At 49.7% G+C, this 24,643-nt stretch overlaps 1 protein-coding gene across 1 annotated transcript; it reads right to left on the bottom strand.

Annotated features, from left to right (window-relative positions):
- Positions 1-10,796: 10,796 nt before the first annotated feature.
- CST8 (cystatin 8) lies at positions 10,797-23,650 on the bottom strand. Its single transcript, XM_027976370.3, has 3 exons — positions 23,020-23,650; positions 19,077-19,190; positions 10,797-15,329 (listed from the first exon to the last, which is right to left on the bottom strand). The coding sequence occupies exons 1-3, from the start codon at positions 23,257-23,259 to the stop codon at positions 15,246-15,248; spliced, it is 438 nt and encodes a 145-aa protein (XP_027832171.1). The 5' UTR covers positions 23,260-23,650; the 3' UTR covers positions 10,797-15,245.
- Positions 23,651-24,643: the final 993 nt, after the last annotated feature.

Here is a 24,643-nt window from a genome sequence, read left to right as displayed (position 1 = left end):
TGAAAGTCACCTGCTGAAGGGTCAGATGTCTGAGATGGAATCCTGGGCTGGAATTCAGGAGCCCTTACTAAGCTCATCTCACGTATTAGCAAAGTAATGCCCCAAATTCTCCAAGCCAGGCTTCAACAGCAAGTGAACAGTGCACTTCTGGATGTTCAAGCTGGATTTAAAAACGGCAGAGGAACCAGAGATCAAATTGCCAGCATCCACTGGATCATCGAAAAAGCAAGAGAGTTCCAGAAAAACACCTACTTCTGTTTTATTGATTATGCCAAAGCCTTTGACTGTCTGGATCACAACTGTAGAAAATTCTGAAAGAGATGGGAATACCAGATCACCTGACCTGCCTCCTGAGAAATCTGTATGCAGGTCAAGAAGCAAAAGTTAGAACTGGACATGGAACAACAGACTGGTTCCAAATCGGGAAAGAGTACATCAAGGCTGTATATTGTCACCTTGCTTATTTAATTTATATGCAGAGTACATATAACTTATATGCAGAAACAGTGACAGACTTAATTTGGGGGGCTCCCAAATCACTGCAGATAGTGACTGCAGCCATGAAATTAAAAGATGCTTGCTCCTTGGAAGAAAAGCTATGACCAACCTAGACAGCATATTAAAAAGCAGAGACGTTGCTTTGCCAAAAAAGGTCCGTCTAGTCAAAGCTATGGTTTTTCCAGTAGTCATGTGAGAGTTGGACTAAAAAGAAAGCTGAGCACCGAAGAACAGATGCTTTTGAACGGTGGAGTTGGAGAAGACTCTTGAGAATCCCTTGGACTGCAAGGAGATCCAACCAGTCCATCCTAAAGGAAATCAGTGCTGAATATTCACTGGAAGGACTGATGCTGAAGCTGAAACTCCAATACTTTGGCCACCTGATCTGAAGAACTGACTCATTTGAAAAGACCTTGATGCTGGGAAAGATTGAGGGCAGGAAGAGAAGGGGACAACAGAGGATGAGATGGTTGAATGACATTACCGACTCAATGGACATGAATTTGAGTAAGCTCTGGAAGTTGGTGAAGGACAGGGAAGCCTGGGATGCTGCAATCCATGGGGCCACAAACAGTCAGACACGACTGAACGGCTGAACTGAGCTGAACTTCTAAGGTTGTAGGAAACACAGAAGCCGGATGGAGAACAATCAATTGACCCACACATTTTGTACAATACACACTCACACATGCAGGCTCACACATCACGTGCTCACACAGATTCCTTGGCACAAAGTCACCAGGTGAATGGGAACACAATAAATTATTTGGAAGATAATTGGCAAAGGGCTAAGTTCTCTTTTATGGGAAAAGCTCTTTCAAAATGCAAAGCACAAAGACAATTTCCTCAGTTGTCTTAGTTCGGTGGGGCTAAGATGATTTGAGCAGATGGTATGGTCCAAAAGGAGTCCATTTCCCCAACTTGACCACACGAATTGTTTGAAAACAGTGATCTAGGCTGAAGTCTATCTCCAGATGCCCTGGTTGATCCATCTTCCCCTGGCACCTTGCTCAGCAAGGGGCAGGGGGAGCCCATAATCCTTGGGAACCTGCTGGAGCCTACCCAGGTGGCCTTGTGAAAGTCAAAGAGCAAGGGTTTGAGGTGTTGACACTGTGATGGATGTGGACCCGCAGGACTGAGTTCTTGGCTGGTCCTTGGGCTTCCAGTGACAGAGAGGGGAGGGGTTTGTATCCTCTCAGCATGGCCCCACTCCCCCTCCCCCACACCCCTGCACAGGACTCACTCATTTGCTTTGGGGTCATAGGCCATGGCAGATACTGATTGTTCCAGAAGCTATTGCCAAGTATGAAGCATCTCATTCTGCCCTGACTATGGGAATCAGGATTCTTGGACCACCCACTGGTGCTCCTCACCCTGCTTGCCTCAGGGGGTGCAGCCAGTGGGCAGCTAAGAGGCAGGCTCGCCGCTCGGGGGCAATGTGGTTTTTTAAGCGCCTTTTGTTGTTGCTGTTCTGTTGCTTGGTCATGAATGACTCTTTGTGACCCCATGGACTGTAGCCACCATAGGATTCTCCAGGCAAGAATACTAGAGTGGGTAGCATTTCCCTTCTCCAAGTGATCATCCCAACCCAAGGATGGAACCCAAGTCTCTTGCATTACCAGGCAGATTCTTTACCACTGAACCATCAGGGACGACCTTAAACAACTTTACTAAAATATAATTCTCACAGCATACAATCCAACCATTTAAGTGCGTGATTCAATGGCTTTTTGTGTCTTCAAGAGTTTTATATCCAAAACCATAATCAGCTTTCCCAGAAAGCCTAAACCAGTACCAGCCAGGTTCCCCGCCTCCTTCAACCATAGGCAGTCTCTCATCTACTTTACAGATTTGTCTCTTCTGGCATTTCCTATAAATGGATTCATACTCTGTATAGTCTTGTAGTGCATGGCTTTGTCTTAGCATATTTTCAAGTTTCATCCTTGTTATAGCAAGAATTGCTACTTCATTCCTTTTTATCACTGAATAACATTTCCCTGCATATGTGCGTACTGTGTTATATCTATCCACTCCCCAATGAGTGGACATGACGGTTGTGTCTGCTTCTTGGCTATTATGACTAGTATTGCTCCAAACATCCTTATTCAGGCTTTTGTGTGGACATATGCTTTCATTGACTCATTGGAAAAGACTCTGATGCTGGGAGGGATTGGGGGCAGGAGGAAAAGGAGACGACAGAGGATGAGGTGGCTGGATGGCATCACCGACTCGATGGACGTGAGTCTGAGTGAATTCTGGGAGTTGGTGATAGACAGGGAGGCCTGGCGTGCTGCGGTTCATGGGGTCACAAAGAGTCGGACACGACTGAGCAACTGAAGTGAACTGAACTGATGCTTTTATTTCTCTTGGGTATACACTGAGTTACTGAGTTACCTGAATGCTATATTTAACTTTCTGAGAACCTACTAGATGATTTCACAAAATGGCTACAGCATTTTGCACTCCCATGGGCAGTGTCTAGGGGTTCCAATTTTACTGCATATATGCCAGCACTGGTTATGACCTCTGTTTTTGATGATCACCATTTTAGAGTCCCTTGGACTGCAAGGAGATCCAACCAGTCCATCCTAAAGGAGATCAGTCCTGGCTGTTCATTGGAAGGACTAATGTTGAAGCTGAAACTCCAATACTTTGGCCACATGATGTGAAGAGCTGACTCATTGGAAAAGACTCTGATGCTGGGAAAGATTGAGGGCAGGTGGAGAAGGGGAGGCCAGAGGATGAAATGGTTGGATGGCATCACCGGCTCAATGGACATGGGTTTGAGTAGACTCCGGGAGTTGGTGATGGACAGGGAGGCCTGGTGTGCTGCAGTTCACGGGGTCTCAAAGAGTTGGACACGACTGAGTGACTGAACTGAACTGAAATTTTAGTGGGCATGAAGGGAAACAAGTGGTAAGAACTTGACAAGTATGATGCAGAACATCTCAATTTTCATCATATCAAGGAGTTTTGGGAAGTAATCTTTAAAAAGACAAGAATCTAATAGGAAACTTGGAGAAAACACAGAAAAAGAAATATAAATATCTCTAAAACACACTTGAAAACATGCTTAGCATCTTTAACAGAAATTCGGATTAATCCAGATCAATGAAGTATCACCATTCCCTTACTCTTTGGAAAAAGGTTGAATGCAATGACAGTGTCTAGTTGATAATAAGCCACCTTCATCAGCATTGGTACATGGGGATCCAACAGTCTTTGTTCACAGTGATTTAGCAATCTCTGTCAAACATTTAAAAGTTACACAGTCCCCAACACATCTGAATCCAGGAATTTGTCCTACAGACATTTTTGTCTATGTGCACAATAGAGCATGGGCACCCTTGTTTTTCTTGTCTGGAATAGAACAGTTATTACCTAATTCTTCTGCTTTGATAGACTGCCCCTATCCTGGACTTTTGGCTCCAAAGAGCAGGCTTGCGTTGAAATGAGAAAAAACACAACTGTTTACAAAACAGCATCTTCACCAGCATTGTCAGCACAGACCATTTTCGAGGTCCTAGGCTGGGCTTAGGGCTTCCCAGGTGGTGCTAGTGGTAAAGAGCTCACCTGCCAAAGCAGGAGACATGAGGCGCAGGTTCAGTCCCTGGGTTGGGAATATTCCCTGGAGGAGGACATGGCAACCCCTTCTAGTATTCTTGCCTGTGTGGAGAATCCCATGGGCTATAGTCCATAGGATCGAAACGAGTTGGACACGACTGAAGTGACTTAGCACAGCACAGCACAGGCTGGGCTTGGGTGGAGGGGAGGGATGCCCAGTGGGTCCTTGGTGAGGAGGGAGCTTCACAGCCTGCATCAGAGGCTGTGTTTCTGGGGCTCAAACTGACACCGGTCCCAGTCTGAGGCCTGCGGGCCGGGGGGGGGCTGGAGGGTTTCGCTGAGGGCCTCAGCCCATCTCACTCCATGTTTCCAAACATCACGACCTTCTCCACTTCTTCCTATGGATGATTGAGTCTTTCCAGCACTTGTATAAACCTGGGAGATTCTCTCCCACCTGGATCAATGTGGGTGAGCCCTCCTAAGCAGGATCTCTGGACTCACTTGGGCTATAGGGCCAGAGAACGTTACTGAAATAAGTTGTTTGGAGATTTAGTCTTTCTTTCTCTAGGCCTCTGTCCCTCCACTCTGAACCACTCCCCAAAAAGTTCTCCACCACCCACCTAAAGCCATTGGCCGCCTGCAGGACTGAGGGTCTGCTTGGAGGTGGGGAGGGTGAGCTCTCAGCCAGACAGAGGCCACCATGAAAGGCTGTGCTGCTGAGGCCCAAACTCCAAACTCAGCCTCAAAAGCAAAGAGCCTGGGAGGAAAAAGGCCGAATCACCTTCCTCCCTAGTCACATTTGCTGGCTGCTTGCCAAGGCAGAGGCTGAGCAAGACACACAGGAGACACTGCCCAGGGCTGGACAGTTCAGTTCAGTTCAGTTGCTCAGTCGTGTCCAACTCTTTGCGACCCCATGAACTGAAGCACACCAGGCCTCCCTATCCATCACCAACTCCTGGAGTTCACCCAAACTCATGTCCATTGAGCCGGTGATGCCATCCAACCATCTCATCCTCTGTCGTCCCCTTCTCCTTCTGCCCTCAATCTTTCCCAGCTGACTCTTTTCCAATGAGTCAGCTCTTCACATCAGGTGGCCAAAGTATTGGAGTTTCAGCTTCAACATCAGTCCTTCCAATGAACACCCAGGACTGATCTTTAGGATGGACTGGTTGGATCTCCTTTCAGTCCAAGAGACTCTCAAGAGTCTTCTCCAACACCACAGTTCAAAAGCATCAATTCTTTGGCACTCAGCTTTCTTTTAGTCCAACTCTCACATCCATACATGACTACTGGAAAACCATAGCCTTGACTAGATGGACCTTTGCTGAAAAAGTAATGTCTCTGCTTTTTAATATCTAGATATTAAATATTTAATATCTAGATATTTAATATCTAGATAGATATTTTTAATATCTATCTAGGTTAGTCATAGCTTTCCTTCCAAGAAGTAAGTGTCTTTTAATTTCATGGCTGCAATCACCATCTGCAGTGATTTTGGAGCCCCCCAAAAATAAAGTCAGCCACTGTTTCCACTGTTTCCCCATTTATTTGCCATGAAGTGATGGGACCGGATGCCATGATTTAGTTTTCTGAATGTTGAGCTTTAAGCCAACTTTTTCACTCTCCTCTTTCACTTTCATCAAGAGGCTCTTTAGTTCTTTACTTTCTGCCATAACGGTGGTGTCATCTGCATAGCCGAAGTTATTGATATTTCTCCCAGTAATCTTGATTCTAGCTTGTGGTTCATCCAGCCCAGTGTTTCTCTTGATGTACTCTGCATATAAGATAAATAAGCAGGGTGACAATATACAGCCTTGACGTACTCCTTTTCCTATTTGGAACCGGTCTGTTGTTTCATGTCCAGTTTTAACTGTTGCTTCCTGACCTGCATATAGGTTTCTCAAGAGGCAGGTTAGGTGGTCTGGTATTCCCATCTCTTTCAGAATTTTTCACAGTTTATTGTGATCCACACGGTCAAAGGCTTTGGCATAGTCAATAAAGCAGAAATAGATGTTTTTCTGGAAATCTCTTACTTTTTCGATGATCCGACGGATGTTGGCAATTTGATCTCTGGGTCCTCTGCCTTTTCTAAATCCAGCTTGAAGATCTGGAAGCTCATGGTTCATGTATTGCTGAAGCCTGGCTTGGAGAATTTTGAGCATTACTTTACTAGCGTGTGAGATGAGTGCAATTGTGCAGTAGTTTGAGCATTCTTTGGCATTGCCTTTCTTAGGGACTGGAATGAAAACTGACCTTTTCCAGTCCTGTGGCCACTGCTGAGATTCCCAAATTTACTGACATATTGAGTGCAGCACTTTCACAGCATCATCTTTTAGGATTTCAAATAGCTCAACTGGCATCCCATCACCCCCACTAGCTTTGTTCATAGTGATGCTTCCTAAGGCCCACTTGACTTCACATTCCAAGATGTCTGACTCTAGGTGAGTGATCACACCATCGTGATCTGGGTCGTGAAGATCTTTTTTATGCAGTTCTTCTGTGTATTCTTGCCACCTCTTCTTGACATCTGCTAGGTCGGACATCGGGCTCCAGTCCTAGTTTGGGAAGGTTGCCCATTGCCCTTCACCAGGCTGTCATACATAATTCCAGCTTGGTTCGTCTCATCTGGTGACTCTTCTTTTCAGCAATGCCTTTTGTTTAGTCTTGCCCCAAGGGTGGCCTAATTGGGCGAGATCCTACAGAAATCACCCTCACTTTATTACAAATCTCCTTTTGTCTGAAGGGAGGATGGGGTCCAGCCCCCGGCACTTTGGAGCAATCCTCTGCTCTGTAGCCTTGCCCTGGCCCTGGGCCTCTCTCGTGGGTGAAGTTTGCTGTGACACTGAGAGGGTGAGGCTAAGTCCTTCCCGCAGCAAGCTCTCCATCTTGGCAATGGGCACAGTCCCACCTTCCTGCTTTTTGCACAGACAAGCTGAAGGGGAGACAGTGATTGCAGAAGGGCTTTCTCTGTGGGGGGGCTGGGTGCTGTTCTGAGACAGAGTTCTGGAAGCAGGGCCCTGGGCATGTGTACACCTCGGGCTGAGCCCACCAAGTCAGACAGCTCAGGGGCCCGTCCCTGCAGTATCCATGGTGGGGCACCACGTGGGGCCGGAGAGCAGGTCATTGCCACTGATAATTCTTTTCCTAGGTCAGTCCCCAGAGTCACATTCCTGTTTGCGGGGGTGGAAGGCTGTACCCTGCAGGCGCCTGGTGTTCAGATAAGAGCTGGGGGCTCCTCAACCCAAGCCCTCCCACCCTCTATTCCCAGGGCTCTCTGTTCTCTGGGGAAGTGCCTTGCAGTCTGTCTTATCCCTGACCTACTTAGAAGTGGAAACAGTCAATCTGTGTCAGCTCAAGAACAAAGGTGACCTTCGAAATAATGCTTTTCAACTGTGGATGGGATGCGATTGACAGTAAGAAGTGGGAGGAACCTGCAGAGATAAGGCTCAGGCCTCTACTGCCCACTGTCCCCAAGGCCACCGTCCAACCCAGCCTCTGCAGAGACCCGCAGATCCAAGTGTCCCAGCCTGATAGCTGAGCCGGAATGGTCAGGCTCCCCGGCCGGGATGTGCAGAGCAGCTGACCCAGCCCATCCCTTGTCTCTATGGACCTGCTCACAGAGGTGGGCATGCGGTCCTCCAAGGTGAAGGCAAGCAGCCCCAGGACCCAGTTATACAGGAAGGACTGATCTAGACGGCAACAGCGTTGAGATAAGAACTTCATCTTCCGAGCTGGCCTGTGACTACACCCCAGCCCCCACAGAGGCCCTAGCTCAGGAGTGCTGGTGTCTGGGAGGTGGTCACACAGCCGACCCTGCTCCTGGCTTCACTCCCCTGACTGGGGGGCTCTGTGGGCCAGCCAGGACTTGGGACTCATTTACTTGTGCTCAGATACATTTATGTCTGAGAATGGAGGCCATTAGCTGGGACTGGTCCCCAGGTAGCCAGGCTCTGCTCGTAGGGTCAGTAAAACACTGTGGTGAGAGGGCCTCCCCTGGCCTCGCCTGATCGTGAGCTCCAGGTGCCCACTTGCCCTGGGCACCCCCACCTCTGTTTGCCGTGGCTTCCTGAGCTTCCATCCTTTCCCGTCAAAGGCTGAACCTGTGTGCAGCCAGGAGTGGGGAGGCTGTCCATCATAGGGGTCGGTCCCACCGAGGGTGGGGACATGGTGTGTGAGTGCTGAAAGCTGGGGGTGGGGAGCACCCCAGCGTGGGCATGCCACCTGTGCGGCCAAACCATGGGTGGGGAATAGCAGGAAGGAAGTTTTAAAAATGCCCTGGGCACTGTAGACAAAGTGGGCACACAAGGGCATGTCTGGTGCCCACTGGCATCATCACTGGGCTGTAGAGTGGCCATCCAGGCCCTTCAAGTCACCTGTGCTTCCACTCTGGTCAGTCCACAGAAGATGGCTCCTCGGGGAGGAGTTGAGGAGCCTCTGGCCGGCCCTGGGTGACATCGATGGCTGCATTGACCTGGTGCCACACGTCCAGGAGAAACCTGGTGATGGGGACAGAGACTGTGGGAGGAAGTGAGTGTCCCGTCCAGTCTATTTCGTGATGACTCTCATGGGGTGGCCCTGGCTGAGACTGCGGATGCCTGAAGGCAGATGGTGGCCTGCTTCTGTCCAAGGTCGCCAGGGAATCTGGGCACCCCCATGGTGGACCTGAGGGGGGTGGGCTTCACCAAGGAAAGCAGCCAGGCTGGCCAGGGACCCTCAGCCACAGAAGGGCCATCTCACTCTCTGGGCCTCCCCTCTGGCTGCAGCACCCTCCTCCTGCTTGCCCCTCCTCTGCCCTGGCCATGTCCATCCATCTCGAGAGAGGACCCAAATCTTTATCCCGTAAAACAAAATGGCCTTGTATTTTGATCCCGGGGTTGGAGTGAGGCGCCCTTGTATTTGCCAGCCTGGGTCCATCCCAGAGCTTGCATGTGGCCCTCCCACCCAGCCCCCTGCACAGGGTGGACAGTGGTGGCTGTTCCACAGGCTTCCAGTGTCTGGGTCTTCACCCTTTGTCTCTGACTCCATTGGAGACCCTAGAAATGCACCCACCAAGTCTACACGTACCAACCAAGTAGAAAGGGGGACTCTCCCAAGAGGCATATGGAAGCTGAGTCTGTGTACCCACATGGCTTCCCAGTCAAGCAGGACCCTGGAGCCAGGCAGTCCCCAGGCAGCCCGGCTCAAGGCAAGCAGACCTGCAGTGCCTCAGGGATAAAGGTGCCACAGGGGACTCGGCAGAGCTGGTGCAGCGCTCGTGTCCCTGAGACCAACACTGGGCCGCATTCTCCCCACCACCCCCCCCCAGGCCATTTCCCAGGCTGCAAGCCCAGCATCCCCTGCCACTGCACCCCAAGTGGTCCCTGGGGTGCCTACATGTCCTGAGAGCTCTGGCTCCTTCCCAGCTCCACACAGGCCTGGGTTGAATGGATTCCTTGTTCGCAGTTTGAATGGCCATGACTGGTCACTGGGTGGAAAGACCTCAACCCCCGTTGAGCTCTGGACAGGTCTTGAGAATGGGCAGCCTCCGAGTCTACGTGGGCTGCCTGGTTGGGCCCTCGTCTCCATGACTTCCTGGGACCCCATGCTCCGGGGTCCCAGAACAAAGTTCAGGATGCAGGGGGGCTTCAGCAGGATGAAGTAGAGGCTGCAGATCAGATCTTGGGGGCTCTTTCCCTCCTCTCCCCCTCAGTGGAAGTAAGTACGTGTGTGTGTGTGTGTGAGAGAGAGAGAGAGAGAGAGAGAGAGAAAGAAACTCCAGGAACATCTTACAGAAATGACATGAAACCCAGCAAGGAAAAGCGAGGCCTGCTTGGCATCATTTTTCATGTGAAGAGAGAGAAAACAAAGAGCCTTGGAGGGGCAGGTTGGAAAGAGATGAGGTTAGATTAAATTTTCTTGTTAGTTAACACACACTTAGAAATAGGCCTGTATGAGGCATCTCTCAGCAAGGCACACCTGTAGCACTCCCGTGGTGGTTGCCCTGCCCTGGAATGTCTGGCTGGCCCCACACTGTCCCCAGGCCTGCGGTGAACACTGGATTCCCGTGGTTCCCACCCAACAGGCCTGAAGGCAGGGCCATCCCAAGGGGCTGGTCCCAAAAGGCCCTTCCTAGGGCACCCACGTGTTCCTCTGGATCCGGGGGAACAGGCAGGTGGCTGTGGGCTGACCTGGGCACCCGGGCTGGGTGGGGGCTCTGCTGCTCCTCTGGGGGACGTCCCACTGGGGTGTCAGGGGGCACTTTTAGATGGAGCCCCCTGGCTGGTGAGAAAGAGTAGTTTTCAATCAGGGTATGAGTATTAGGTTGATGTAGAGCCTGTTTCAGGTCTAAATCCTGGGCCCTTGTTTGGGGGAGGCTCCTGGTGGGGAGGGGGGCAGAGCAGGGGCTGTCTGAGGAAAGGGGGGGCGCAAGGCTGGGCCTGGAAGAGAGACCGTGGGGACTGATGGGGGTCGGGGGAAGGGACAGTGGAAGGACAGGCAAGGGCTCTGCCTGGTAAGTGCCTGGTGTCACCTCGGGTAGCGTGATGGTCCCAACCGAGACCTCCATGTTCCCACTTGAGGCCTCAGTTCAGAGGAACCAGAGAGGAAAGCAATGGCCTGGGGGTCTCGTGGCCTCCTTCTATCGGGGCAGCAACGCTGCTCCCCCATCACCCACCAGACCCTGAGGAGAAACCCTGACCTTTGGGAACACAGTTGTCATCCTGATTTGTACCCAACGCCACCTTTAAAACAGGCTAGTTACTTAAAAACATTTTAATTGTGGTAAATATATCTATATACAATCTCCCGTCTTAACCATTTTCAAACGGACATTCGGTAGCACTGAGTATATCCACGCTGTTGTGCCCCTGATCTCCACAAGGTTTTCACCCTGCGAAACTAAAAACTGTATCCCTCAGAGAATCCTCCCGCTGCTGCTGCTGCTAAAACTGTATCCATCAGAGAATCCTCCCACAGACACACCGAGTTATTTATCACTGGGCTGGGTCTTCACTGGGTGCTAGTTCTAAAAGGTCTTGTAGGTCTTCATAAAACCGTTCAATTTCAGCTTCTTCAGAGTTACTGGTTGGGGCATAGACTTGGATTACTGTGATATTGAATGGTTTGCCTTGGAGATGAACAGAGATCATTCTGTCGTTTCTGAGATTGCATCCAAGTACTGTATTTCCGACTCTTTTGTTGACCATGATGGCTACTCCATTTCTTCTAAGGGATTCCTGCCCACAGTAGTAGATATAATGGCCATCTGAGTTAAATTCACCCATTCCAGTCCATTTTAGTTCGCTGATTCCTAGAATGTCGACGTTCACCCTTGCCATCTCTTGTTTGACCACTTCTAATTTGCTTGATTCATGGATGTAACATTCCAGGTTCCTATGCAATATTGCTCTTTACAGCATCGGATCTTGCTTCTATCACCAGTCACATCCACAACTGGGTATTGTTTTTGCTTTGGCTCCATCCCTTCATTCTTTCTGGAGTTATTTCTCCACTGATCGCCAGCAGCATATTGGGCACCTAATGACCTGGGGAGTTCCTTTTTTGATATCCTACCATTTTGCCTTTTCATACTGTTCATGGGGTTCTCAAGGCAAGAATACTGAAGTGGCTTGTCATTCCCTTCTTCAGTGGACCACATTCTGTCAGAACTTTTAGAACTAACACCCAAAAAAGATGTTCTTTTCATTATAGGGGACTGGAATGCAAAAGTAGGAAGTCAAGAAACACCTGGAGTAACAGGCAAATTTGGCCTTGGAATGCGGAATTAAGCAGGGCACAGACTAATAGAGTTTTGCCAAGAAAATGCACTGGTCATAGCAAACACCCTCTTCGAACAACGCAAGAGAAGACTCTACACATGGACATCACCAGATGGTCAACACCGAAATCAGATTGATTATATTCTCTGCAGCCAAAGATGAAGAAGCTCTATACAGTCAACAAAAACAAGACCAGGAGCTGACTGTGGCTCAGATCATGAACTCCTTATTACCAAATTCAGACTCAAATTGAAGAAAGTAGGGAAAACCGCTAGACCATTCAGGTATGACCTAAATCAAATCCCTTATGATTATACAGTGGAAGTGAGAAATAGATTTAAGGGCCTAGATCTGATAGATAGAGTGCCTGATGAACTATGGACTGAGGTTCGTGACATTGTACAGGAGACAGGGATCAAGATCATCCCCATGGAAAAGAAATGCAAAAAGCAAAACGGCTGTCTGGGGAGGCCTTACAAATAGCTGTGAAAAGAAGAGAGGCTAAAAGCCAAGGAGAAAAGGAAAGATATAAGCATCTGAATGCAGAGTTCCAAAGAATAGCAAGAAGAGATAAGAAAGCCTTCAGCGATCAGTGCAAAGAAACAGAGGAAAAGAAAAGAATGGGAAAGACTAGAGATCTCTTCAAGAAAATTAGAGATACCAAGGGAGAATTTCATGCAAAGATGGGCTCGATGAAGGACAGAAATGGTATGGACCTAACAGAAGCAGAAGATATTAATAAGACGTGGCAAGAATACACGGAAGAACTGTACAAAAAAGATCTTCATGACCCAGATAATCATGATGATGTGATCACTAATCTAGAGCCAGACATCTTGGAATGTGAAGTCAAGTGGGCCTTAGAAAGCATCACTACGAGCAAAGCTAGTAGAGGTGATGGAATTCCAGTTGAGCTGTTTCAAATCCTGAAAGATGATGCTGTGAGAGTGCTGCACTCAATATGCCAGCAAATTTGGAAAACTCAGCAGTGGCCACAGGACTGGAAAAGGTCAGTTTTCATTCCAATTCCAAAGAAAGGCAATGCCAAAGAATGCTCAAACTACTGCACAATTGCACTCATCTCACATGCTAGTAAAGTAAGGCTCAAAATTCTCCAAGCCAGGCTTTAGTAATATTTGAACCGTGAACTCCCTGATGTTCAAGCTGGTTTTAGAAAAGGCAGAGGACCCAGAGATCAAATTGCCAACATCCGCTGGATCATGGAAAAGCAAGAGATTTCCAGAAAAACATCTATTTCTGCTTTATTGACTATGCCAAAGCCTTTGACTGTGTGGATCACAATAAACTGTGGAAAATTCTGAAAGAGATGGGAATTACAGACCACCTGACCTGCCTCTTGAGAAACCTATATGCAGGTCAGGAAGCAACAGTTAGAACTGAACATAGAACTACAGACAGGTTCCGAATAGGAAAAGGATTACATCAAGGCTGTATATTGTCACCCTGCTTATTTATCTTATATGCAGAGTACATCATGAGAAATGCTGGACTGGAAGAAACATAAGCTGGAATCAAGACTGCCGGGAAAAATATCAATAACCTCAGATATGCAGATGACACCATCCTTATGGCAGAAAGTGAAGAGGAATTAAAAAGCCTCTTGATGAAAGTGAAAGAGGAGAGTGAAAATGTTGGCTTAAAGCTCAACATTCAGAAAACAAAGATCATGGCATCCGGTCCCAACACTTCATGGGAAATAGATGGGGAAACAGTGGAAACAGTGTCAGACTTTATTTTTTGGGGGCTCCAAAATCACTGCAGATGGTGATTGCAGCCATGAAATTAAAAGACACTTACTCCTTGGAAGAAGAGTTATGACCAACCTAGATAGCATATTCAAAAGCAGAGACATTACTTTGCCGACTAAGGTCCATCTAGTCAAGGCTATGGTTTTTCCAGTGGTCATGTATGGATGTGAGAGTTGGACTGTGAAGAAGGCTGAGTGCTGAAGAATTGATCCTTTTGAACTGTGGTGTTGGAGAAGACCCTTGGACTGCAAGGAGATCCAACCAGTCCATTCTGAAGGAGATCAACCCTGGGATTTCTTTGGAAGGAATGATGCTAAAGCTGAAGCTCCAGTATTTTGGCCACCTCATGCAAAGAGTTGACTCACTGGAAAAGACTCTGATGCTGGGAGGGATTGGGGGCAGGAGGAGAAGGGGACGACAGAGGATGAGATGGCTGGAGGGCATCACGGACTTGATGGACGTGAGTCTGAGTGAACTCCGGGAGATGGTGATGGACAGGGAGGCCTGGCGTGCTGCGATTCATGAGGTCACAAACAGTTGGACACGACTGAGTGACTGAAATGAACTGAACTGAACTGGGTCTTCATTGCTGCGCAGGCTTTCTCTAGCTGAGGCAAGCCAGGGCTACTTTCTAGCTGCTGTGCATGGCCTTCGCATGGTGGTGACTTCTCTTCTGGCGGAGCACGGGCTCTGGGGCATGCAGGCCTCAGTAGTTGAGTCACATGGACTCGGTAGTTGTAGCTCCCGGGCTCAGGAGCGCAGGCTCAGTAGCTGTGGTGCATAAGCTTAGTTGCTCCATGGCAGGTGGGATCTTCCCAGGTCAGGGATCAAACCTGTGCCTCCTGCATTGGCAGGTGGACTCTGTATCACTGAGCCACCAGCGAAGCCCAGCCGCACCTTTTTAATGACTGCTTTCTTTGAGGGAGTTTTATCTCCTACTATCATCCCTATACTTCTTTCACAGACCCCCACGTCCTCTGTGTCTCTTTGCACATACACAACTGCATACCCACACCAATACATACCTGCACACATTGTATAACCTGCACACATATGCACACTTGTGAACACATGTGTGCACACACGCACCCCAGACACACGAGAACTTCAGCTTCCCCTGAATCTTTACTGCCCTCTTTATTACCTGTCTCCATCTGTGACCGCTGTTGACATTTACATAAACAGAAGAACAAATTCTCCCAATTCTCAGAGACCCTGCAGGGGAGGACTGACGCTTCTGCCAGGGGGTTTCCCAGCCCCCTGGTGACCCACCCACTCAGGACCCAGGGAGGGAGGAGTCTGAAGCCAGATGAGGCTCCCAGAAGGAACCTGTGAGTTGGCACCCACTGTATTCAGCCCTCTGTGTGTGTATGTCTGCATGTGTGTGTGTGAGGGGTGTTATCCAATCAACAAGTGATTCCTTCCCAAGTGTGCAGTGGAAAATGGAATCAGCCCTCACTCCACCCTTTGTGCTCAGGGACAAACGTTGCCATCAGCCAAAGGCAAGTGGCCTTGCCCACCTTTTAATACCACATAGTAAGAAACTAGAAAGTAGAACAGCAAGCAGGGACACACGTGTGAGGGAAGCGTGTTGGTACCAGCTCACGGGCCATCACTTCTTCGCAAAGGGAGGGGTGGTGGCGGGGCTCCAGAGCCTCTAGACGTCCACACACTGCTTCTTCATCACGGTGAAATAGCCATGCCATGGGAGTGCGCCCACCCAGAAGGTGCACATTTTTCTCTGGAAAAGACCACCACCACAGCAAAAGTCAGCAGTGTGCCAAGAGCAAGACAAAAAGCGGTTCCATTACCGAGTGCCAGTGCAGGAGCTAGGTGCCAGCTTTGCAGCTAGGTGCCAGCGTAGGAACAGGCCCGAAGACGGGTCGTCACCTGTCAAGAAACACCCCACAGTATTTGCCGGCTGGAGGCTGCAGATCCTTATAGCCACCTGAAGTTACATGGAGGAGTGTTTGTCCCCATCCCATCCATGGATAGAGAGCAAATACTAATCATCGTATTTTTGGTGGGAGATCAGACATAAATTTGATTTTGTTTTTATAAAATAAAATATTAATATTTTCTATAATGTAAATGTGGTAGTTCTGTGCCAGGTATAAACTAATATGTGTCATCTTAATAATCAAATAATGCCTTTTGCTCTGACGACAAATATATCAGGTAAGAGCAATGTAGAGGATTCTAGGACCTAACAAATTTTATTCCAAAGCTCCTTATTCTCCCTTTCAAAATGTCATTGAAATGACAAATGAAAACTTCTATGTGTGGGTAATAGATGGACGAATGGGTGGAAAGAGGCTTAGGCAGATGGACGGGCAGGTAGACATCCTAGAAAAACAGCAATGGCCATCTTCAGTAACTGACTGGAAACACAGGGGCATTTCAGGAGTGAGGGACAAACAGTGTCAGAGAGAAAGACGTTAGGTTTTGGCTGAATTCTGACACACACAAAGGAGGATTATGGGGTCTCCATCCCCTCAAACCCACAAGATACCAAGTCAAGATGATTTATGGGCAAATTACATCAAACCTTGGGAATCCAAAGTTCTTTTGGTTTTTAAACTGATCTAATTGCATGGCACCCCACGCCAGTACTCTTGCCTGGAAAATCCCATGGGCGGAGGAGCCTGGTGGGCTGCAGTCCATGGGGTCGCTAAGGGTAGGGCACGACTGAGCGACTTCACTTTCACTTTTCACTTTCATGCACTGGAGAAGGAAATGGCAACCCACTCCAGTGTTCTTGCCTAGAGAATCCCAGGGACGGGGGAGCCTGGTGGGCTGCCGTCTATGGGGTCACACAGAGTCGGACACGACTGAAGCGACTTAGCAGTAGCAATTGCAGAAAAAAGTTGAAAAGCCCCTGTTCTCCTTACACCAGACCAGAGAAACCCTGAAGCGAAAACACAACGAAGAAATAAACTGTAACTCAGACTTACCTAGTAAAATAGAATATAATATCCTTTAAAAAGTCAGCAAATTAAAGGCAGCATATAGAACAATTGCTGGCCTTTGTGCAGTGCTTTTCAGAGTTCCCTTGACATGAAGTGTGTACAGTGTCTGTACCTGGACATTCTGATTCAGTAGGTTTGGGAATGGAAGCTCTGTGTGTGTGTGTGTGTGCGCGTGTGTGTGTGTGTGTGTGTGTGTGTGTACCCCACACTCCAAGTCATTCTTTGGGGAGTTTGAATGTACTTAATACTGATATATAGAAAAGCAAAATTCATAATCAAAAAGTGGCACACTAAGTCACCAGGCTTCCCTGGTGGCTCAGACGGTAAAGTGTCTGCCTGGAATTAGGGAGACCTGGGTTTGATCCCTGGGTCGGGAAGATCCCCAGGAGAAGGGAACGGCAACCCACTTCAGTACTCTTGCCTGGAAAATCCCATGGACAGAGGAACCATGGTAGACCACAGTCCACGGGGTCACAAAGAATCGGACAAGACTGAGTGACTTCATTTCACTAAGCCCTCTATATTCTAGGAGATGAGGGCAGACCCACCCACGCTACTGCTCCTTCCAGCCTGGACCCGGCAGGATGGCTCCCACAAAGGGAGTGATAAGAAAAAGAGGCCGTCCTGTCAACGACAAAGCAGTGGCCGGAGACTAGCCACCCACATGCACAAGCACCTCCACGGGGTGACCTTCAGGAATTGCACCCTTGCAGTCAGACAGAACTAGAAATTTGCCATAAAGGAGAGGAGGATGCCAGATGTGTGTGTCCACAGCAAGCTCCACAAAGCTGATCGGGTCAGCTGACCATCCACAAGGACGGTCATCCCCTGCCATGTCCAGGTCCAGTTGTCCAGAAACCCTGCCAAAGATGCGGCTTTGCCCAGAAAGTCTGCACACCCTGACCTGTGTGCCTGCCACCATTCTCAGTGCAGATGAGCCAACCACAACACTCAGTTATGGAACAACCGAGAAAGACACGTACTTCCTATTCCAGACACATAAGGATGACTCAATATTAGGGGATCTATTATTTGAATTTATTTTAGTAATGGGTCAAAGAAGAAAAATTATTCGATATACTTGGTAGATGTTGAAAGAATAATTAATAGAAGAAAACATCCTTAATTAAAAAAAATTACTCTTGGTAAAGAGGGAGTTGGAAGAACTTTGGAAATCAGCACCTGATATAGTATTTACTAATAAGGCATAAATACTGAAAAGAATCCCATTAAATCCTCCAGGAATGAGACACCACCCAGCATGACTCCTCTTCAGCATTATTCCAAACACTTGGAAAAAAAGGAACAAAGGTTTCTTTGTTCTAAAACCGAGATGGGCCATGGAAACTTTACAAAGAATAAAAGAGCTTCCTGGAGACAAGTTTCCTAATTAATTTTTATTAATTCTTTAATATTTTCTACAAACAGGTAAAAAGTAACAACTCTCCTTTATGCTCAATGCACACAGCAGAAAATATTGCCCATGATATTTCTACTACCAGGAAAAGATACACAAAACTAAAATAAAAGATCAGATGGTATCCCACATGCTCCCTGCTTGAATATTTGTCCTGAGGAGCCTCTGCTCTACTGGAAGTGATGGATTTGTTCACAGTAAGCCCACAGAGGAAGTTTTAGGTTCTGGTCAACGGACTTTTGTGTTTCCCACTGTGACTGCATGCCACAGCAGTTCTGAGCACAGTCCCAAGGACCCCCCACTGCAGGAGCTCATTAGCCATGCCAGTTCTTAGATTCCTCTCCAGACCTACTGTCTGATTCTGCAGGGAGAACCCTGCCATCCAGGTGTGTCAAGGCTGCTAGGTGATTCTGACATCTCATGTGAAGGACCATGGGTGTGAAGGAAGGGGCTCACCACCTCTTCAGAGAGGTGAGAGGGGGAGAGAGCCCAGGGGGCTTCACCAACATCAGAGGAAGCCCTCAGGTCAACCCTGGATACTCCCACCCCAGTCAGAAATACAGGCTTGAGGCCAAAAGCCCCTGGGCCACATCAGCCCTCTGCTTTGAGCCTGGGGCTCTTCCCATGGCTGAGCCTGGGAGGCTGGGGACACGCCTGACCTGGTCATTGCTTAATTTCCAGCACTCAGCATAGCACCTGGGGCCAGGTAAGCTTTGATGAGCAGCTGAGTGAATGAATGGACTTCCCTTTGTGCTTTCACAAGGATGGGCAACCTCGGGTCAGGCCACAGCAGAGTGGTACCTCCAGGTCCAAGAGGGTGAATTCCCAGTGAATGTCTGTGAACAAGTTTCCCTGCACCAGGAACCCAGAGGGATGGAGTCCTTACACTGAGAGTGATCTTGACAGCACCCTGTCCCGAGGATGAGGTTTCCTCCGCAGTCTGCTGTCCTGCACCGTCTGCTACGAGGGCCGCAGGACTGACCACTTGGGGCTCTGCCCCGGGAGTGGTGCCGACCACTCAAAGACAAGGTCTGGGTACCACAAGTTCTGCCTGGGGCTCAGAGTAGCCAAGACCACCACAGACAGTTGGTGTGTCCCCTACCTTTTCCAGTTTGGAGGTGTTCTTAACCACACAATTCTTGTTACCGTTTGGAAGCTTTCTGCAGTTGGTGCGGGAGATTTCAGCGTCAATAAAGTATTCCAGACGATCCGTGACCTGTTGATTAGCAGTCATGCAATTTTGTTCAAAAAAGCCTTCTTCTCCTTTTTAATGTTTTTAACAAACCCTGAAAAAACTGCTCTTCCTTTCATTCCCTCTCCTTGTCTCCTCCTCCTCCCCGCTCCAAACGTATCTTTAGGAGGGGGCCTGTGGAGCCACCACACAAAGATACCCCTACCTGGAGCCGGATTCCCTGGGGCGGAGGCTCCATCCAGTGTGGGGCCTTCCTGAAGGCAAGACCTTCTACTTAAGAACAACCGGCTTCTGCGCCCGGAGTGTTACCAGTTCACCTGGGCCCCATGGGAACAGGACCCTCAGCCACATGGGATCCCCTCCTTGAGCCCCTTCCCATTACACACACAAACACACACCCACACCCTTCAGGTTTTGTCACCTGAGATCCCCTGCCCATTGAGGTTCCCCTACCCAAGACCCATAACCCCACCCCAGGGCCCCGTGTAGCCAGGTTTGTCTTCCTGTTCTCTGAGCACTTAGGAAGCAGAAGAGGAGCGGTTGACAGAATTCATGAATGAGTGAGGTGAAGGCTGCTCTATGTCAATTCATTAATAAATCTGCTCCCATCTGGTTTTAAAAGATTACAGCAGGGTTTAGAGACGGCCAAGCCCGCCATGCAGAAAATACTTCTCCCATCAGCTCTTAGAGTGAGAGCAGGAGTAGATAAGGGCTGTCCTTCAACAGAGGTGCCCCAGACCTTTGTAGGTGGGGTCCCCGGATCAACAGCATCAGCATCACCAGGGAAGTGGATGGAAATGCAGGTTTTGAACCACTGAATCAGAAACTGCTGAGGGGGTGGGGTATGCACATTCAGTGTCTGAACAAGCCTCCTGGTGATTCTGATGACCAGGGGAAGCAAAATTAAGCAAAGCGGAAGAAGACAGCAAGAGACAGGAGTGTGTCTGCAGCTTGGGTCCACGTTCCCCTGGATTCAACTTTCGATACCAGGCTTTCCCACACTGCCTCTCCAGCCTTAAGCAAGGAGATCCTACCAGTCCATCCTAAAGGAAATCAACCCTGAATATTCACTGGAAGGACTGATGCTGAAGCTGAAACTCCAATATTTTGGCCACCTAATGCAAAGAGCAGACTCATTGGAAAATACCCTGAGGCTGGGAAAGATTGAAGGCGGGAGGAGAAAGGGATGACAGAAGATAAGATGGTTGGATGGCACCACTGACTCAATGGACATGCATTTGAGCAGACTCTGGGAGATAGTGAAGGACAGGGAAGCCTGGCATGCTGCAGTCCATGGGGTTGCAAAGAATCAGACGTGACTTAGCGACTGAACAACAATGACAACAAGTGACGTCTTAGTTTTGTTCCATAGAGCTAACAGGGAGACTGGGCTGTCGTGGGAGAAGCCGGTTGGCCAGCTGGCGGCCGACCCAGGACTGAGACAGAGGCATCGGACGTGGAACACACTCTCCCCCTGCGGTCCTGGCCTCAGCTCCTCCGGCCACAGGAAGGCAGAGGACGACCTGATTCCAAGGAAGTGGGGACCTGAATGCACACGCCCCTTTCCGGAAGTGAGGAAACCAGAATGGCAGATTGAAAGACCACATCTGGTCATGGGGATCCCACGAACTCCCTGACCTGATGCCCCTCTGGCTTTCAGTCTTCCTAAGACAGCCTGAACATCTCACCCACAGTCTGGGAGGCCCGGCCTGGCCTGGTCACAGCCCACCCATCTGGCCGCTCACACAGTTCCTTAGGGCTAGGAGTAAAACTTCTTCTCTCCCCGCCCCCGCACCCCTAAACTCTCCCTGTTCACCTCCTGTAGCAGAGACCGTTGGCGGGGGCCCAGGCACCCACCTACTCTGCTGCTTCCCGGGGCTTCCTGCCGCCAGACGGAGCCAAGGGCCCTGGGAACAGCTCCCAGCCAGTGACTGGCGAGCGCTGGTGGGAGAAGAGCCCAGCTGCCCTCCTGCAGGCGGCCCAGCCCTGCTCAGGTGTTGCACCATCTCCTTAGGGCCCAAGGGACACGGAGTCCAGACGCCCTCAACAGTCAATGTGCTCAGTGACTCCCCTGCACTGGCCACTTCCCTGCCCCCTCTCAATCCCCTCTGACCACCAGGTGCTTCCTGAATGGCCTCTCAAATAAACCACTTCACTGAAACACTAGTGCTAGAAGCTGCTTCTGAGAAACCCGCAAAAATACCCACCGCCCACCAGCCTCCTTTCCCTGTAGCCCGTCTGCCCTTGGGCGTCACCTTCATCTTTTCTTGGGAAGGCAGGGCTCAGTCATGACTACTATGCAGGGGATGCAGGTCCCACCCAGAGATCCTCACTTAATTGGTGAGGATGTGGCTGGTGCAGGAGGGGACTCACCAACTCTCTAAGAAAGCCCCATAAGCAACGTGCCATAGGCGGCGTCCCAGCTCTCCAGCTAGGCTCAGGATTTTGTTTTCTTTTTAATTTTTTTTCATCGTCTTTGGCTTCCCTGGTGGCTCAGATAGTAAAGAGTCTGCCTGTAATGCAGGAAACCTTGGTTTAATCCCTGAGTCGGGAAGATCCCCTCGAGGAGGAAATGGCAACCCACTCCAGTATTCTTGCCTGGAGAATCCCATGGTCAGAGGAGCCTGGAGGGCTAGAGTCCATGGGGTCACAGAGAGTCAGAAACGAATGAGCCACTAACTCTCTTTGATCAACATGTCTTGGCTGAGAGTAGAACCTGATTTCCAGTGAAAGACAGCTCTTTATTTAATTAATTAATTTATTTTTGTTCACACTGTGCGGCATGTGGGGTCCTAGTTCCCCAACCAGAGATCGAACCTATGCCCCCTAAAGCAGGGAAGCTCAGTCTTAACCACTGGACGGCCAGGGAAGTCTTGCAAATTGTCTTCTAATTGGTCCCCTGGCTTCCTAAAGGCCGTGATCATTTGTTTCCATTTCAGCCTCATCTACAGCGTCTGGTACTGCTTGTTGCCCAAGCTACTTGGGTCTCAAAGGAGAAAACCGTGAAGGGCTTTTCTTCCTGTGCGGAAGTCACAGGACTCAGGAGCCTTTACTTTGAAGGGTGATGGCGGTGCCCCTGAGGGAGCGTGCAGTCATCAGCACCGTGTGTTGGGGACACCGGGCTGATGGCACACGTGTTCCTGGAGACAGGGTCACATGTAGACTGGCCCTGCTCCTGCCACCAGAGAGCCTGGAGTCCAACACCTGGGGTAAGCCTGTCACAACGGCCTGTCTGCTGAATGTCTTTGCAACACATCCTTGCAAATCTCCTGTGCACTTACACTCCAACCACACCCCAAACACCCGACTGAGGCTAGAAGTCAGCCGAATTCCAACACCAAGGACCCCTGCTTGGGCAGCAGGTGGGGATGGAGCGTCCCCCACGTGGATATCAGGTGATCGACGACTCCCAGCACTGGGTCACCTGAGGCCCTGTAGGGAGGGATTCCATGGACAGAACCACTGCTGCTAGAAAGATGTAGGACTGAGAGAATGAAGGCATCTGGGAGGAGGCACTTGATGAGCCTTCCTATGCCATGTCAACCCACATTCCACGGGATATGGGGAGACTGAATGTCACTCAGGGTAGCATTGTTGTAAAAATATTCATGGTGCTCAGTTGTTTCCCAACCTTACCAAACACGGATCACAGATGTGTGATTTGCCATTTGGGGTCCATAGATTGGGGCCCCTAGGACAGCCGTCATGGCACTTAAGAAAGGGAGCTGGCCGTGGGGCTCAGCACCACTGGGTCCCAGTGCTGCTCACGCACCCTCCCTCTCATTCTGGTTTCAGTCTGTGCTGCCAGGGGCAAGCAGGAGCAAGAATGCAAACTGGGAGGAAGCGCCCTTACCTGCATCTGCACCTGCCACACCTTGACCACCTGGAAGAGGAATTTGTCCCTGCTGTCCTTGTTGTACTCCTGCATGGCGAACCACAGGCACTGCTTCATGTTGCCGCTTGAGCCGCTGATGTTCCTTAATGCCCACAAGACCTTGTCCGTGTCCTTGTATACAAGCGTGCTGCCCCCCAGGGCCACCAGGGCCACCAGGAGGGCAAGCCGGAGCTGGTAGGTCCCCCAGAGTCTCGTCATGGTCCCTTCTTCTGGGGACACAGGTGAACGTCTCTGTCCTCCCAGGGATGGAGCTGCGAGTGGTATGGGGTGGCCGCTGCTGGCACGACAGTTTCCAGAGATCTTACCCAGAGACAATCAGCTTGGATCAAGACAGAAGCATCAGGGTCAGCTGGTGGGACTAGCCCTGTCCTCCAAGGAGCCCCACCCATGAGAAGCCAGGTCAGAGTCCCCACCGGCCTGCTGCCCTGCTCCTCCTGGGTGGCTCCTCCAGGGAGCTCACTTAGAGCCCCGGGTCCACACCTACCCTGTGCGCCTCACGGCCCACTCCTGTTTCTGCGTCTCTGGCTTGTAAGAGGTGGCTGTAAAGGGTGTGGCAGCCCTGAGATTTCCTACTCTGGCTCCCTTTCCGGCCGGCTCCCCGTCCTAGGGAGTTGGACTCTGACCTAGTTCCAGCCCAGAGTTCTCCTATGAACCCAGCACTCTCAGCTGTATCAGCGCCCTAGTCTGGGGCCTCCTTGCTCCTGCTCTCTGGTCTGTGGTCACCTGCGACCTCCATGCCCCAGAGGGCAGTCCCACTTTGTGATGTAATTCCACACCTGTGACCCTGTCTCAGAGGGCGCCTCGCCCCTGCTGGCCCCTGGTCCCTGGTCCTGGCGGTTCACATGGCCTGCGAGCCGCTCCTGCTTTTGCCCTCAGAGTGGAAGCCAGAGCACGCTATGACCTCGGCTTCCTAAGCGACTGGCCTCTGACCCCCTCTGCTGGGCACCTTTCCAACATCTTTGTGAAATTATGCAAGTATTTCTGCATAATAAAAGACCAGAGAGAGAATCAATGCAAAGCGTTACATGAATTTAAATTTAGTGAAAGTAAGTGAAAGGTACTCAGTCATGTCTGACTCTTTGCAAACCCATGGACTATACAGGTCCATGGAATTCTCCAGGCCAGAATACTGGAATGGGTAGTGATTCTCTTCTCCAGGGTGTCTTCCCAACCCAGGGATTGAACCCAGGTCTTCTACATTGCAGGCAGATTCTTTACCAGCTGAGTCACCAGGGAAAGGCCTATTGCTGGTCACTTATTGGTACAGTTGACTCTTGAGCAATGCAGAGGTGAGGGGCACCTACCCCCAGTACAGTCAAAAATCCACATAGACCATCTGATTGCCCAAAACTTAACTACTAATAGCCTATGGTTGAAATTTGTTTACAGTCCACATATGCATTTTTTTAAAAATTTCCATTTATAAGTGTACCTACCTACTTTAAGCCGGTGTTGTTCTGAGGTCAACTCTAATGCATCCATGATTTTTAAATTTTGCTACATACTAAAAGTACCAGGGGTATTTTAAGAGTTCCCTGCCTTTAGTAAATATATATGTTAGTCGCTCAGTTGTGTCCAACTT

Source organism: Ovis aries, chromosome 13 (assembly GCF_016772045.2).
Source record: "Ovis aries strain OAR_USU_Benz2616 breed Rambouillet chromosome 13, ARS-UI_Ramb_v3.0, whole genome shotgun sequence".
In the NCBI taxonomy this organism is placed as follows: Eukaryota; Metazoa; Chordata; class Mammalia; order Artiodactyla; family Bovidae; genus Ovis; species Ovis aries.
The sequence above is the reverse complement of the archived record's forward strand: the minus strand, read 5'-3'. Positions and strand labels throughout refer to the sequence as shown.